The sequence below is a fragment of the Agelaius tricolor genome, unplaced genomic scaffold, assembly GCF_023055355.1.
Source record: "Agelaius tricolor isolate 1412-34295 unplaced genomic scaffold, bAgeTri1.0.p SCAF_13, whole genome shotgun sequence".
NCBI classification, from domain to species: Eukaryota; Metazoa; Chordata; class Aves; order Passeriformes; family Icteridae; genus Agelaius; species Agelaius tricolor.
The window spans coordinates 4,897,584-4,913,164 of NW_027269273.1; the positions used below are offsets into that span (position 1 = coordinate 4,897,584).

Below are 15,581 nucleotides of genomic sequence, written 5' to 3' on the forward strand. Positions count from 1 at the left end.
TGCTCCCTGCCGCGCCGCCATCGCCAGCACGCCGTTGCCTGGCAACGCGGGGGTGGGGTGACGTCATCGCTCCGCGCCGACGTGGCGAACCCATGGTGCCGCGCGCCGGCGCGCGTGCGCGGCGGGGGTGGGAGCGCGGCCTCGGCAGCACGTGGGGAACGGGACAGGTACGGGACCGGGAACGGGATAAGGGATAGGGATAAAGGTATGGGATAAAGGAATGGGATAAGGAATCGAGATTGGGGTAAAGGAACGGGATAAGGGATCGGGTAAAGGAATGGGATAGGTACGGGACAAGGAGCGGGATAAAGGAATGGGATTGGGATAAAGGAACGGGACTGGGAACGGGATAAGGGATCGGGATAAAGGAACGGGACAGGGATCGGGATGAAGATACGGGACAGGGAAGGGATTGGGATAAAGATATGGGATAAAGGAACAGGACAGGGATTGTTATAAAGGATCGGGATAAAGGAGAGGGTTTGGGATTGGGGTAAAGGAACGGGACAGGGATTGGGATAAAAGACTGGGATAAAGGAACGGGACAGGGATCGGGATAAAGGACAAGGATTGGGATAAAGGAACGGGACAGGTACAGAGCAGGGATTAGGATAAACGATAGGGACAGCTACAGGACAGGGATTGGGATAAAGGCTAGGGAGAGCTACGGGACAAGAACTGGGATAAAGAATAGGGTCTGAGATAGGGATTGGAATAGCTGTGGAGTAAGGACAGCCACGGGGCAGGGCTAGGGGCAGGTGCAGGACAGGGATAGGGGCGGGACAGGGGAGCACGGGGATGGGGGCCGGGCGGTCCCTCCGGCGCAGCCCCGGTGCGGGCAGGGCCCTGTCCCTGTCCCTGCCCGTCCCTCCTGTCCTGTCCCGCCTGTGGCAGCAGCGGGTGTGTCCCTCTGCCGGGGCGGTGCTGACGCTGTTGCCGTGCAGGGCCCTGTCCCTGTCCCTATCCTGTCCTGCCTGTGGCGGGTGGGTCCCTCTGACGCTGTTGCCGTGCAGGGCCCTGTCCCTGTCCCTATCCTGTCCTGCCTGTGGCGGGTGGGTCCCTCTGACGCTGTTGCCGTGCAGGGCCCTGTCCCTGTCCCTATCCTGTCCTGCCTGTGGCGGGTGGGTCCCTCTGACGCTGCCCCTGTCCCTATCCTGTCCTGCCTGTGGCGGGTGGGTCCCTCTGACGCTGCCCCTGTCCCTATCCTGTCCTGCCTGTGGCGGGTGGGTCCCGCTGACGCTGTTCCGTGCAGGGCCGGGCCCGCGGAGCCCCCGGGCCGGGAGGGGATGCGAGCATGGCCATGGCCCAGGCCGGGGCCGCGGCCGCCGCCGCCACCGGGCTCCTGGTCTTCCTGCTCTACTCCGCCATCCACAGGGTCGAGGAGGGACACCTGGCCGTGTACTACAGGTACGGAGCCCCTCCTGGGGCTGGCATCTATCCCTGGCATCCATCCCTGTCCCTGGCATTGCTCTGTCCTCTGCTCCCCTCCGGTTTTCCCCTGTGTGGGCAGCCCTGGCTGCTTCTGCTCCCTTCACCCTTGGGTCTCTGAGCTGTTTCTCCTGCCTCTCCTTCCCCCTGCCCTCGTCACAAACTGATTCCAGAGCTCTGGGTCTGTCCTGCCTGCTGGCATCTGCTGGTCTCTCCCTGTGCCAGCAAGAGCTGTCACCTTTGTCCCAAACTGTCACCCGGCCAGAGCTCTCAGTGTTGGTGCTTTGGAATGTTTTCCCTACCCTTCCCACTCAGCACACGCAAAAATTGGAAAGTAAAAACGTTCTTTATGGAATAAAGCACAATAAATTCTGTAAAGACCCTTTATCTGATCCCTTTATCTGTAAAGAACTAGAGACTGTGCCACTCGAGGAAAAAAAATGAGTACAGAGGTTGCAGTTTTGTTGTTAGCTTGCGTAGAACTGTATTTTACTTAAGACAAATTTCAACTTTTTGCAGTGAGGGGGAACTAAACAAAAGCAGCCCATTTAATGTGCACACTAACAGCATCCATAGAGGAGAAGAGGAGAGACTGAGGACTGAAGGAAAGAGCATTCTGCAAAATGTGCAGCACTTGGGGAGACTGCACTGTTCCTGGGGAGGGGGTGACACCTCTGCCAGCTTTTGCTTCAAAGAGTTGACCAGGACTGCTGAGAGACTTCAGATGTTCCCCAGTTCCCTTTAACCACAGTTGTGCTGAGCATTAACACCTTGGGGGGTTTTCTCTGTGCTCTGGGCGAGGGGCTGTGCCAAAACCCAAACTGGCAGCATCACATCCACGGCTGGATTTTCCATGGTTACCAGAGAACTATTTAGAGGAGAAATCCGTGTTCTTGCAGCTCTGTGCAGTGCTGCAGTGCTGGGAGGGTTTAGCAGTAGCTGCCTGCTCCAAGGGTTAAAGGCTTCATGCAAAGTTGCAGCAGGCAGAGATTGAGTGCACTCAGCCCTTTTGCTGGGGAATTGCTGTCGAATTCAGGGCACTGATGCAATTCTCTGTGACCCCTGGCAGTTTGAGCTGGCCCTCAAAGCCAGCCCTTGCTGTTTGCCACCTTCCTGAGGCTGTTTTCCTCCCTCTCCTCAGGGGTGGAGCGTTGCTGACCAGCCCCAGTGGCCCTGGCTACCACATCATGCTCCCCTTCATCACCACCTTCAAATCCGTGCAGGTCAGTGCCCTCTCCCTCCCCTGGGGAGCCAGGACTTGTCCTCCTGGAAAGCTCTCCCCACCCACCATGTGTGTGTGTGTGTGTGTGACACTGCTGGGACTGGCAGTGTCCTGCTCAGGGGGACAGTGTGTGTTTGTGGCTGTCACTGTTTCCTGGCATTCCAGAGCAGGGAAACAGGCACAGCTGCCTGTGCATCCCCCAAAAGGCAGGGGAGGAGAAGCTTTGCCTTCTGCCCACACCTGGAGCCATCACCAGGGAGGCACAGGACACAGTTTTGGCTCTGTGGTGCCACTGTGGGAGTCTGGGCCTCCCTGGGAGCCAGGTTTGTGAGTGCTGGCTGTGTTTGTGTTGCAGACCACGCTGCAGACTGATGAAGTGAAGAATGTGCCTTGTGGGACAAGGTATGGCTTCCACTTGGATTTCTTCTAGATGCACTCCCTGGGGTCATTTGCAGGGCTGGGACATAAGGGTTGGGGACCTGCCATAAAATTAATCCCAAATGTACACACTGTAATAGAACAGGAGAGAGCACTGGCTCTTGCTGGAGCTGCTCTTCAGAGGATGTTTAAATCTGCATTTATTGTGATGTTATCTTGAATTTTTCTGGGCTTCTCCCCTCAGTTACTCTGACACCCCATTGCTTTCTCTTTGCTGTGCCCTGGTTATTTCCACTCTGAGTCTTGTGGCTGATACAGATCCTGGCCCCAGCAGTGGGCAGAAGGAAGCAGGGAGTGGGAATCCTCCTGATGGGAGGGAGTTCATTTCCAGATGGAATTCCTGCTGCATAATCAGGCTGATTCTTCTGTCAGCACAGACCTGCTTGAGTTGTAACAAGCAGGAGGAGAGGGCTGGTTGAGTTGGGTTACAGATCCTGTTGTGTTGGTTCATCCACAAGTTAAAGTGATGACTCTTCAGGATTAAAAAAAAATCATGGTGATTCTCCTTGTCTTTTACATTCAGGGTCCTCAACAAAATTTCTGTTTAAAAAAATAAATCAGTGGTGGCTGGAGTGGTGACACACAGTGACCACATGGAAATTAAAAGGTGAATGTTAGTGGCAATGTTATTAAAACAGAGTTAATTTTGATCAGGTTTAACTCATATTAACTATCTTGGAGTTGTTCAGCAACAGACATCGCTTGGGCTTAAATATTACCATAAAGGTCTCATGGTTTTGATTTCAGATCCCAAAGGAGTATCTGAAGGTTTTTCAGGAGTATCTGTAGATAATGTTAGTGTTCAGTGCTGCAGCTTTCACAGAATCACAAAATGGTTTGGATGGGAAGGGACCTTGAATCCCATCCAGTGCCACCCCTGCCATGGGCAGGGACACCTCCCACTGTCCCTGGTGCTCCCAGCCCCAGTGTCCAGCCTGGCCTTGGGCACTGCCAGGGATGCAGGGGCAGCCCCAGCTGCTCTGGGCACCCTGTGCCAGGGCCTGCCCACCCTGCCAGGGAACAATTCCTTCCTTATATCTCACCTAAATTTCCTTTCTGTCAGTTTGAACCCATTCCCCCTTGTCTTGTCACTTCAGGGCCTTGTCCAGAGTCCTTTTGTGGTGAGGTGAACAAGATCAAAAGGTCAAAGGCTGAGGCCAAAGCCAGCCTCAACCATTCTGTGCTTCTGTGATTTAGGAGCTAAAAATGAAGTTCCTGTTGAATTTCAGTGTTGAGGGGTTCAGTTGTGCAATGCAGGTGGTTGGGAAGGTGCAGGCAGTAAAAATGGGCTTTAAAGCAGCAGACAGCTGGTGAAAGCAGTTCTCAGTTAATAATTGAATTCATCCTGACCAAAGTCCCAGCAGCCCTGCCCACTGCCCAGGTGTAGCTGCAGGAGCCTTTCAGCTGGCTGCTTTTGGGGTCCAAAGCCTGCAGCTGCTCAGTGCCCAAGCTTTGCATCCACATTTCCATAGTAAAACATGAGCTTATAAATAACAGCTGCAACACACCTGCACTCTCACTGTCCCAGTTCAAAGTCTGCTACCAGAATAGAGCCTGAACAGTTTCAGGTTTTGTGTTTACATATCAAACCACCACATTTTAAAGGCTGGGTTTCTCTTTATGTTCCTGTTCCCTGTGTCCTTATCTATATCTGGAAGCTTCTGATTGTCTGTGTGGGTGTCCCATCCCCAATTTTTGCCTTACCTGTCTTGTTTGTACCTGGCAGCATTCAGTGAACACATTAAATAGAGATTTTAAACCCTGAGCTGGATCCTGAGTTGTGTGAGGATTTCCAGGGTTTTCCTGCTACCTGTGTCCATCTCCTGTGGCATTCCCTGGATGCTGACTCCTTGTCCACTGCTGCCTAATTATGCTTAAACTTCTATGTGTTGATCCTCCTTTTATGGATTTCTCCTTGTTCCTCTCTCCCTGCAGACTTTGGGGTCTGAGTGGCACCTTTTTCCTCAAAGCCACTGCCTGACCAGCAGGACTGATAAAATGCCCTTATCCCCCAGCACACCCCATCAACACTCATGAATTATTCATAATAATGGAGTAACAGTGGGTAATTCCCCACTTGCTGTCCCAGCCTGGCTGAGCCCCTCAGCAGGGTTGCTGTGGAAGGTGGTGGCAGAGTCAGGCAGCCCTCACAGCTCTGAGGTGCCATTTCAGACCCTTCCCTGCCAGGGAGGTGGTGTGGGGCTGTGGATGAGTGCTGATAGGATCCAGGGTGGCTGCAGACATTCTCCTTTTCTTTCTGATGTCCCTTTAAAATTGGAATACCAGATTTGCAGCACATCAGGGCCATCCATCACCGGTGTTTTTAGTTCATATTGTCCTGAAGCAGGTTTGGAGCAAGCACAGGCTGGGCTTGGGAGGTCTTTTCCAAAAGAACACAGCCACAGGCAAGGTCAGGTTGTTTTTTTATCCTGCAGACCTGGCTTTGAGCTGCCAGAGATCAAGATATCTGCAAAATAAGGAAAGGAGTTTGTCGTGGGGGATCTGTTGAGTTAAAACATCCCAGAGACTGAGTTTGGGAATGTGGGAGTTGCACTGCCAGGAATGAGCTGTCTCTAAACAGTTCCTGCTGAAGCTTCTGGTCTGTGATATGCCTTTGTCCCCAAGGACATCATGGAGGAGTAGTCTGATTTAAAATTAGGCTCCCAAGAGACTTTAAGCTACTTAAAGGGGTTTTTTTTCTTCTCTGTAGAGTTCTGCTTTTCTCTGGTGTTACAGGTACAGGGGTGGGCATGGCTTTCTGAAAGCCACACCAGTAAGAGCAGAGGCTGGGGACAAGCCTGACCTCTGATTCCCCCCTTTCCCTGCCATCCTTTCTTGGGGAGAGGATTGCCTGCAGGCTGCCTCTGCTGAGGTGCTTGTGGAGTTCCTGGAGAGCTCCAGGAGAGCTGGGAGCATGGATTGAAGTCTGCCATGTGCTTTGTTCCTTCCTTTCTCCTGGGCCTTGCCAAGCTCCTGCTGGAGTTAGTGACTGTGAATTAAACTAGGGGCTTTTTCTATTTGACACGTGTTGCTGCCCAGAGGAGCTGAGGTGTGTCTGCATTTGGTGGCAGGTGTCACCTGTTGTCCTTGCTGCTTTCTCCTGTGCTTTCCTGAGAGCTGCAGCCACATTCCTGTTCAGAAAAACTTTCCTTTGGCTGATTGAGTAGGAAATCAGAAATGGGAAGGAGGGTGCTTTGCAGGTTTGCTGGATTTATGCAGAGAGAAGGACTGGGATTGGCTGTTATCTCATTGCAAAATGCTCAGAATATTGTAAATAGGGATAAAGATTCTTTTGCTTTAAATATGTTAAAAGAGGGATGAAGATGCCTTTGCTTTAAATCTGTTAACTGTTAGAATAGGGATGAAGATGCCTTTGCTTTCAATCTGTTAACTGTTAAAAGAGGGATGGAGATGCCTTTGCTTTATGTCTGTTAACTGTTAAAAGAGGGATGGAGATGCCTTTGCTTTCAATCTGTTAGCTGTTAGCAGCTGCAGAGGTGGCTGATGAAGTCTCTTTCCCTTGCAGTGGTGGTGTTATGATCTACATTGACCGAATAGAAGTTGTGAACAAGCTGGCCCCATATGCAGGTATTTCCTATCCTGGTTCCTCAGGCAGAGCTGTGACTGTCTTCACTCCTCCTGGGGCAGCTCTGGCTTGGTTTGCAGGACTTCCCTTTTCCATGCCTGGAGAACTTCCCTCTGTTTCCATTTCTTGTTACCCTTATGGCTCCTGGTCCTGTAGTGTTGGTCCCAGGTGCTTCAGCTCAGCTCAGAGAAAATTGCAGAGACAGAACCCATGTAGGAGCCTCTTACCTTCTTATTTCACCAGCCCAAAGACACAGACAGCTTGGTTTGTTCAGCAGCACAGCTTAATGCAAAATCCAGCACTGCTGAGGCACTGGGGGGGTGAATTCCTGGTGTAATTCAGAGTCATGGAGGGGTTTGGGCTGGAAGGGACCTTAAAGCTCAGCCCATCCCAACTTCTGCCATGGGCAGGGACACCTTCCACTATCCCAGGCTGCTCCAAACCCTGTCCAGCCTGGCCTTGGGCACTGCCAGGGATCCAGGGGCAGCCACAGCTGCTCTGGGCACCCTGTGCCAGGGCCTGCCCACCCTCACAACCAAGAATTTCTTCCATTTATCTCACCTAAATTTCCCCTCTGTCAGTTTGAACCCATTCCCTGTGTCCTGTTCCTCCAGTCCCTGTTGCAGGGTCCCTCTCCAGCTCCCCTGTGCCCCTTCAGGCCCTGGCAGGAGCTGTGAGGTCTCCCCACACCCTTCCCTTCTCCAGGCTGAGCATTCCCAGCTCTCCCAGCCTGGCTCCAAGGGAAGATGCTCCAGACCCCCTCAGCAACTCCATGGCCTCCTCTGGACCTGCTCCAACAGTTCCAACATGTTCTTCTCCTGTGGTGGGGGAGCAGGCCAGAGCTGTGCACAGGGTTCCAGGGGGGGCCTCAGCAGGAGCAGAGGGAGAATCCCCTCCCTTGACCTGCTGGCCATGCTCCTTTTGGTGCAGGATCTGGTTGGCTTAAATAATGGGAGTGATCCTTGTTTTCCCTTTCCAGCAGTGCCTGCTCCTGTGCATGCAGGTGCTGGTGAGGCTTTGCTGTTTCATTTGTTTATGCAGATGATAAAACAGGACCAGGCAGTACATCCTGCCATGGCTGCTCCTTGAAGTTGTGTAATCCCAGCAGCACCTGACAGCTGGGCAGGGCAGCTGTGGCTTTGGCTACTGAAAAACCCCTGTCCCAGTGCTGCCCTCCTTCCCTGACACCCTGACAGGTGCCAGTGGTGAGCTGTGGTGTTCTCTCCCTTCCCCAGTGTACGACATTGTGAGGAATTACACCGCAGACTACGACAAGACCTTGATCTTCAACAAAATCCACCACGAGCTGAACCAGTTCTGCAGTGCCCACACCCTGCAGGAGGTGTACATCGAGCTCTTTGGTGAGTGCGTGGCATGGCAGCTGGGTGATGCCAGCTGGGATCCCACTGGAATATTCCTAGAGTATCTTACAGCCAGCCCCTTGGACCACAGCCTGCCCCTGTGCTGGAGTTGCAGTGTAGGATCCAGCTCCTTTCACATCCATCTGCACTTCCCCTGTAACTTCAGTGACTCAGGTGTCTCTGTTGTCTCTGTCTTTCCCCATTTGCATGTGGGAATTTGATTGTAGTCTTTTTCCACCTTTTTTTCTGGATGCACAAAGCAGCCACTCTGCTCTTGTGTGTGCAATGATGCCTGTGGCCTTCACTATGACAGTGGATTTGTCTTGTTCTGCTTCTGCTCTTAATCCCCAGCTCTGCTGCTGAATTCACTTTTTTGTACTTTCACAGCTTCCTCCTGGCTGTCTCTAACAAGTGAGAGCTGGAAGGTGTTTCACAGGGAGGTAGCAGTGCTTCAGCAATTAGCACAGGTCATACTCTCCTTGGTGGACCTGTGCCCCAAAGACAGAACTGGTTCTGTTCTTCTTGAGTGGCTGAGCAGGGCAAAAATGGCTTGTGGCAGATAAAAGGTTGTTAGAATTTTAATATTAATGTACTCCTAGTCCAAGTGCTGAGAAGGCAATAGACTCTGAGTATTCTGTCTTGCTGAGATGCTGAAATTCACTTGCACTTAGTTCAGATAACACAAATCCATCAACAGCAGAACTTTTCTAGTCACCAGCATGTAAGTGTCTTTTGGGGAATGTTTTTCAGGGGGCATAGGAAGGGAAACAATGTACTGAATGTCTCAGGAAGCATCCTTATCTCACACTCTAGAGTTACCTGCTCTTCAAGGCCTGCTGGCTCTTTGCCACACAAGCTGTGGGGGAAAACATGATAAACCAGCTGGTCTCTCTTTTGTCTTCCAAACACAGATCAGATAGATGAGAACTTGAAGTTGGCCCTGCAGAAAGACCTCAATGTCATGGCACCAGGTCTCACTATCCAGGTGGGTTGTGGCCTCTCAATAATGAGAGATTTTAAAAGGTGGAGAAAGACTTTTTGCCAAAGCCTGCAGTGACAGGACAAGGGACAGCAGTTTTAAACTGAAAGATGAATGTTTTATGCTAAGGGTGGTGAGGCCCTGGCACAGGGTGCCCAGAGAAGCTGCCCCTGGATCCCTGGAAGTGTCCCAGGCCAGCTTGGATGGGACTTGGAGCCTCTGTCCCTGGTGGGAGTGTGGGTTGGGATGGATGGCAGGAAATGGAAATGTGGGACACCTCTGGGAGAGTGACCATGCTCAGCTGTGTGCACAGGAGGATTAGGCACCACTGTCCACAGCACTGCAGCTGGTTTTGCAAAGAGATATCTCAGTTATTGAGATTGCATCAAAGTGTTCCATTCAAAGTGTGCTCCCTTTTTCTGCTCTCACAGGCTGTGCGTGTCACAAAACCCAAAATTCCAGAGGCCATCCGGAGAAACTTCGAGCTAATGTGAGTAGCTGGGCATAAAATTGCATTAATTACTTCTGAGGGTCCTGCACAGGCACAGTGATGTTGGAAAGCTCTTCCCTGGTGCTCAGGGAGTGAGAGGTGAGCTCCAGCCAGAGTGTGCTTGGCCAGCTGTGCTTGTGCCTTCTGTTTTCCGTTTCCATGCTGAAATCAGGGCTCAGGATCTTGATGTCTTGCCCATAGGCTGCCCTCCAGGATCTCTGGGATGCCTTTGGGCAGAAGGAGATGCTGTTAGGTCTCAACCTTTGGTTAAGCAAGCCTAGCTCCCAGCCCACATTGCCCTGTTCCTCATCCTGAAGGCCTCAGACTGGACTTGCATCCAGATGTGGCCAGATGGAGAAGGGGATGATCCTTCCTCTGGCCTGTGTGTGTGCTCATACAGCTGCAGACAGAGCCAGTCCCCATGGCTGTGAGCAGGGAGCTGGCAGCTGGCTGGCCCCTTGTCCCTGTGGCCTCTCCTGGGATGCAGAGCTGCTCTATCAGCGATTGGAAAGATGGGGGAGACTTTGAGATGGTCAAAGAATCCAAATTTAATGTGAAGTACAACTGCTTATATACTTATTCTAGGAAGATTTGTAATGTTTTACTACAGTGATTGGGTTAATCGTCACATAAACAAACTTACACATTTTAAACATCTCTTGCTTGCAGAAGTCAATGTAATTTTCTTTTTCTGGTAAACCAGTCTGATTAAATCTTCTTGCAATCTTGATTGGATTCTCAAAGTTCTGTTTGCTCTTGCCAAGGCATTTTGTTTATCACATCTCTTATGCTAATAAGGTCCAAAGTACTCCCTGTTTTGTGTACCCCAGTACTGCTCCTCATTTCCTTTCCCCAGGATAACACTTCTCCCCTTGCAGGGAGGCTGAGAAGACCAAGCTGCTGATTGCAGCCCAGAGGCAGAAGGTGGTGGAGAAGGAGGCAGAGACAGACAGGAAGAAAGCACTCATTGGTAATGTCAGCAGCCCAGGCTCAGCCTCCATTCCTGCCTTCCCTGCTAAGCTGGGGCAGGACATTGTCTTCCTCACTGGCAGCTCCCTGAGGGAGGCTCAGGCAGGCTGCACAAGCAGTTGTTTGGAACATCTGGGTGAAAATCCCACAGCAGCAGAGCAGGGAGCACCTCTGTCCTGCAGCAGGGATGGAGGAAATCACTCTGCTGGAAAAGCTGCTTGTGCTTGGAGCTCCATGTCCCTGTGCTTGTAAACAGGATGTCAGCTCTGCAGACACCAGCACTGTGTTTTCTTCCTGTAAAGAAAGGAAGAAAACTCTGCTGCTTGGAGCACAGAGTGGGAAGGGAGGGAGCAGGGAAGTGTGGCAGACCCTGCAGCCAGGTGCTGGGGTCAGGCTGCTGGTGCTCAAGGCCTGAGGAGCAAATTTCCCAGCTGGGCCCTTTGTGATTGCAGAGGCAGAGAAGGCTGCTCAGGTGGCCAGGATCCACTACCAGCAGAAGATCATGGAGAAGGAAACGGAGAAGCGGATTTCTGAGATTGAAGGTGAGCACACTGCTGGGGCTGGTGGCAGGTGGAGGAAGCTCAGAGCTGCAGAAGCCATCGAGGGTGCTGCAGGGTGCAAGGCTGTGCACTGGGATGGTTCCTGCCCTGTGCATGGAGCTCTCCAGGAAGCTGCAGGGCAGGGACAGGGCCAGCCAGGCACTCCTGGCTCAGCTGGTCCCCATGGGGTGAGGGCTCAGGTGCTCAGTGTGATATGGGGCCCTTCCTAATGCTTTGTTCCCTGCCCCTCCTCTGCTGCTGTGTTAGATGCTGCATTCCTGGCAAGGGAGAAGGCAAAAGCTGATGCAGAGTACTACACTGCTCGCAAGCTGGCTGACTCCAACAAGGTGAGCTCTGGGGAGCTGCTCACTCACTTGGGGCAGCACTGGGGGAACTCTTGATCTGACAGCCCACACCCTGTTGGGGTCTCTCGCTGGTCACAGTGACCCCGAGAAAAGTTGGAAAGTCTCTTTTCCCAGCCTGGTGCTTGAAGAAGGAGTCAGAGCTCTTCATTTCTCGGTCTCAAGGTTGTTTATTGTATCTTATCTATAAAATTCTTTCTCCTGTCCTGCTGAGGTCTGCTCAGCACGACAGCCCAAGGCACTCTGCCTGCCCCAGGGCAGTGTCTTTATACTAAAAACTACGTGTACAATGTTTACAATTACTGCCCAATACCTGTCACCTGTGTTAGACACTGAGCTTCTGTCTAAACCAATCCAAAAGTGCCACCATCACAGCAGAAGATGGAGGCCAAGAAGAAGAAGAAGAAGGGCTGGACACACCCAGATCCCTCCATCTTGCCCCTTGAACCCCCATTCTAGAAACCCCAAAATCTACTTTTTCACCCTGTGATAAGTTCACTATCATTCTACTTAATTTGTCGTGGCTGCCAGATCTTCATCTAAGGTTGGGAACTTGCTCCATGGGTCATAATCAAACCCACAGGGGCATTTTGGGCTCTGTGCCAGGGTCTCAGAGACCCCTGGCAGGGGTCTTGGCTGCTCAGGACAGCCAGAGGGATGTCCTGGGTCCTGACAACACCCCATGAGGGGCTGCCTGACATGAAACCTAGCACCACAGGGCACAGAAAATTGTCTCTTAGGGTCTCTGGTTTCTGTTTCTTGCAGCTGAAGCTGACCCCTGAGTACCTGGAGCTGATGAAGTACCAGGCCATAGCTGCCAACAGCAAGCTGTACTTCGGCGACCGCATCCCCGGCGTGTTCCTGGATTCCTGTGCCTTCCAGCAGGCCAGCCTGAGGACTGCCCACCAAACCAGCCTTCCTGCACAGGAAAGCCCAGAGAGCCCTGGAGAAAGCCCCCTGAGAGGCGAGGAGAGCAGTGGCTGAGGGAGGCACAGGGAGCCCGGTGTAGCTCAGCAGGAGCCCGGCTGTGCCCGGGGACGAGGCCCTGTGCGCTGGGGCGGATGCAGCAGCCGCCTGCCTGCCTGCCTGGACATCTTGGGTGTATAGGTGGCAGCTGGGTTGATTTTCTTCTAGCAACAGATCACAAGGGCTCTGCCTCTTCTGTTTGTCCCCCTGTGAAATTGGTGCTTCCAAAGGAGGGATAATCCTGTACTAACATACCTATACTGGAATATTAAACGACAGACAGCAGGAAAGCCTCCCGGGGTAGGTGCAGTTATTTAGCAGGAAGGAGATGTGGCTCTGAGTGCTGTGTTGCTGCACGCTGGTCATTGCTCAGCACTCCTGGCTGAGGCTGAGTGAAGAGGAGGTTCCCCTTGTCCTGCTGCTGAAGCTTTGCTTGGTGAAGGTTTCTGCTGATGCTGTCTCTCTCTCCTCAAGGACTCCAGTGGAGTGGACTCTCCTTGGGCAGCGTGTTCCTGCTGGGGGCAAGGAGTGGTTTGCTGTGGAATAGCTTATGGGAGTAGGATCTGCACAGCCCTGATACTCCTGCAGACAGCAGTGCTACATAACAACTTGGAGGAAGCAGCCTCTGAAGGGATTCTATGACCCCCTCTCCAAGCAAGAGCCTTGCCCTGGCTGCCTGGGACTGACTGTGATGCTCCCACTGGGTGGCTGAGTCTCATTGCCTCCTAAACCAGATTTTCAGGAGCACCTCGGAGCAGCTGGTTGGGAACAGCCTGGCAAGTCTTTGCTCAGATTCCAGCCTCCCTGTAAGTCATTCACCAGGGAAAGGGGGCTGAATTTCCACTGCTCTGCTGTGCTGGCAAAGTGAAGGGGAAGAGAGGAGTGAAAGGACCCTGCTGTGCAGCAGATCAGATGTTTGACACCTCAGCTGCAAAGTAGGTGAGGAATCTCTGCTCCTCCATGCAAAATCTACTGCTCCAGGAAGTGGAACCTGCTTTGTATGTCCTTGAGCAGCCATGGCAAGGAGGGTGTCCCTGGTCCTCTCATCCCTGGCCAGGCTTGCTGGCAGATGGATCTTCTGTCCTGATCTGTGCTGTGATACATCCAACCCTGCTCCTGCCATGGCAGGGTGAGGGAGAGGTGCTCGGGGAGGGGGGAATCTGCTGGGACAAACCTGCTTTCTGCTTTCCCTCCTTCCTGCCCCTGCTTGTGAGGATGTGCTTGCTTTTAGGACCTGCTCCTCCTCCTCCTCGTGTTCTGTGAGGATCTGGGGTGCAACACCTGGGGAAGCAGCTGGCAAGAGCTGGAATGCCATCCTCCAGCTGGGAGCACCCAGCACTGCCTGCTGCATGTTCAGAGACCTCTCCCTGTGCATCCCTCCTGCTGTCCTGTCCCCTCAGAGCAGCCATGCCACCCTTGGAGGGGCTGGGGGGTGGTGACACTCTGGCCACTTGACCTTTTAAATCTTCTGTCCCTGGCACCATCTGCAGCCTCATGGGGAGGGGAGGGATATGTTTAGTTTATGCCATTGGGAAACATTCAACCCAGGCAGCTTTGCCTGTGCTGGTGATGTCCCCAGAGGAGCTGTGTGGGTTCTGCAGTGCTGTGTCCCCACCCTGTGTGGCAGAGTCCCCAGTGGCATATGGTGCCTCCTCCTGCTGTCCCTGCTCCTGCCCTGCCTGTCCTCCTCCATCTCTGGGGCCCAGCAGGGTTGTGTTGGCCCTGCCCCTTCTGACATAACTGTGGGAGTTCACAGCAGTTTTGGGTGGTCTTTCTTGTTCTCTGTCTGCCTGCAAACTCCCGAGGCTCAGTTGATGTTCTGCTCCAGGATCCCAGCTCCTCTTCCAGCCCAGCCATGGCAGGAGCAGGGCACTAGGGCAGAGAGGGGGTGGCAGTGTGTTTCATAGTGTTTGAAATGTCTTCTGGAAATGCTGCTTGGCTTGCAGGGTCCCTTTCTTTGCTGTGGGGTGGCTTTGAGGAAGCAGTGTAGTCTCATCTCTGCCCTGCCACCTCCTCAGTGTTGCAGCAGGCCCTTGGCACAGACCTCCCCTCACCCCAGCAGCACTGCTTTGGTTGGAATTTGGGATGAGGGCTGGCTTTATAGGCTAGAAGCACTGCTGGAGGGAATGCTGGCAGGAACCTGGTCTCCACAATTTTCTTCATGTTACTGGAGGTGGGCACACTGGGCATCAGGAATGGCTGGACAGAGTAGGTTCTGCCAGCCTGGAAGTGACAAGGGCAGAGGGAACTGCTGGGAGCAATAAGCAGGCAGTTCACAGCTCCCCTGCAGTGATCTGAGCACGATGTCCATGCAGGGAGCAGGAAAGCCTGCCAGGCCAGTGCAGGAGGAGCTGCTTCCCTTGGATCCGAGCCTTGCTGTGCCTCCCTGCGCCATGGCTTTGCCTTGAGTGGCTGTCACTGGCCCAGTGTCCCTCTGTATGCATCAGCCACCTCCCCACATGGTCTGAGGGACCCCAGGGGCTGCCCCCGTGGTGCCAGCTCCTGCAGCAGCCTGTGTGGTGCCCAGTGCCTTCTGCAGCAGCCTCCCCCAGCCTTCCCTGCTTCCCCAGCCCCAGCGTGTGCAGGAGGGGGTGGCCACGGCTTTGTCACCCTGGCGTGGGCTGTGCTGCCCTCTGAGCCCCAGCTGTGAGCAGGGACGTGGCTGCAGCCAGGATTTTGGGATGGAACTGGCTTTTCTCTCCGCTCCCATGGCCTGTGACTAAAGGGGTCTGTCCCTGGATGTGCATCTCCTTAAGGAAACACGATACATCCGGTCAGGTTTACATTCACAGTTCAGTTCTTTTGATAAAGCAGAATAAAATTATTTTGTTACCATTTTTTTTTGGATGGTTTTATGTGTCCTAGGGCTGGTGGCACACGAAGTGGGGGGACCCCTCTACCTGTCCCCCTGCAGCAGCACTGCATGGTGTGGATGTCCTCAGCTGCAGCGGGTGCCACCGTGGGAGCCTGTGCTCAAGGCCAGCCACAGCCAGGATGGTGCTGAGCATGAGGGGACTCCCTGCAGCATCCTGGGGCAGCCTGGCTCTGCGTGCCTGCCAAAATGTGCTGCAGTTTGGCCCCTGTGGCTCTGGTACTGGATTGGGAAGTTCAGCTCCACCCTTTTCCCCTTCCATGATCCCTGCACAGCTCCCTGCCTGCTGCCACCCCGCTGTGCCCTCCTGCCCAGACACACCCCATGACACCTCTTCCTTCAGTCTTTATTGGTATAAAAGCCTTGAAC

General features: G+C 53.3%; 1 protein-coding gene across 1 annotated transcript; it reads left to right on the forward strand.

Moving 5' to 3' along the window:
* Positions 1–64: 64 nt before the first annotated feature.
* On the forward strand, positions 65–15,178 carry ERLIN1 (ER lipid raft associated 1). Its single transcript, XM_071438535.1, is given in 13 exon segments — positions 65–167; positions 1,253–1,407; positions 2,570–2,651; positions 3,006–3,052; positions 6,615–6,676; positions 7,910–8,035; positions 8,947–9,020; positions 9,446–9,504; positions 10,383–10,474; positions 10,926–11,015; positions 11,280–11,359; positions 12,140–12,283; positions 12,285–15,178. Coding segments are annotated over 13 exon segments (1,137 nt in total). The 5' UTR covers positions 65–92; the 3' UTR covers positions 12,336–15,178.
* Positions 15,179–15,581: the final 403 nt, after the last annotated feature.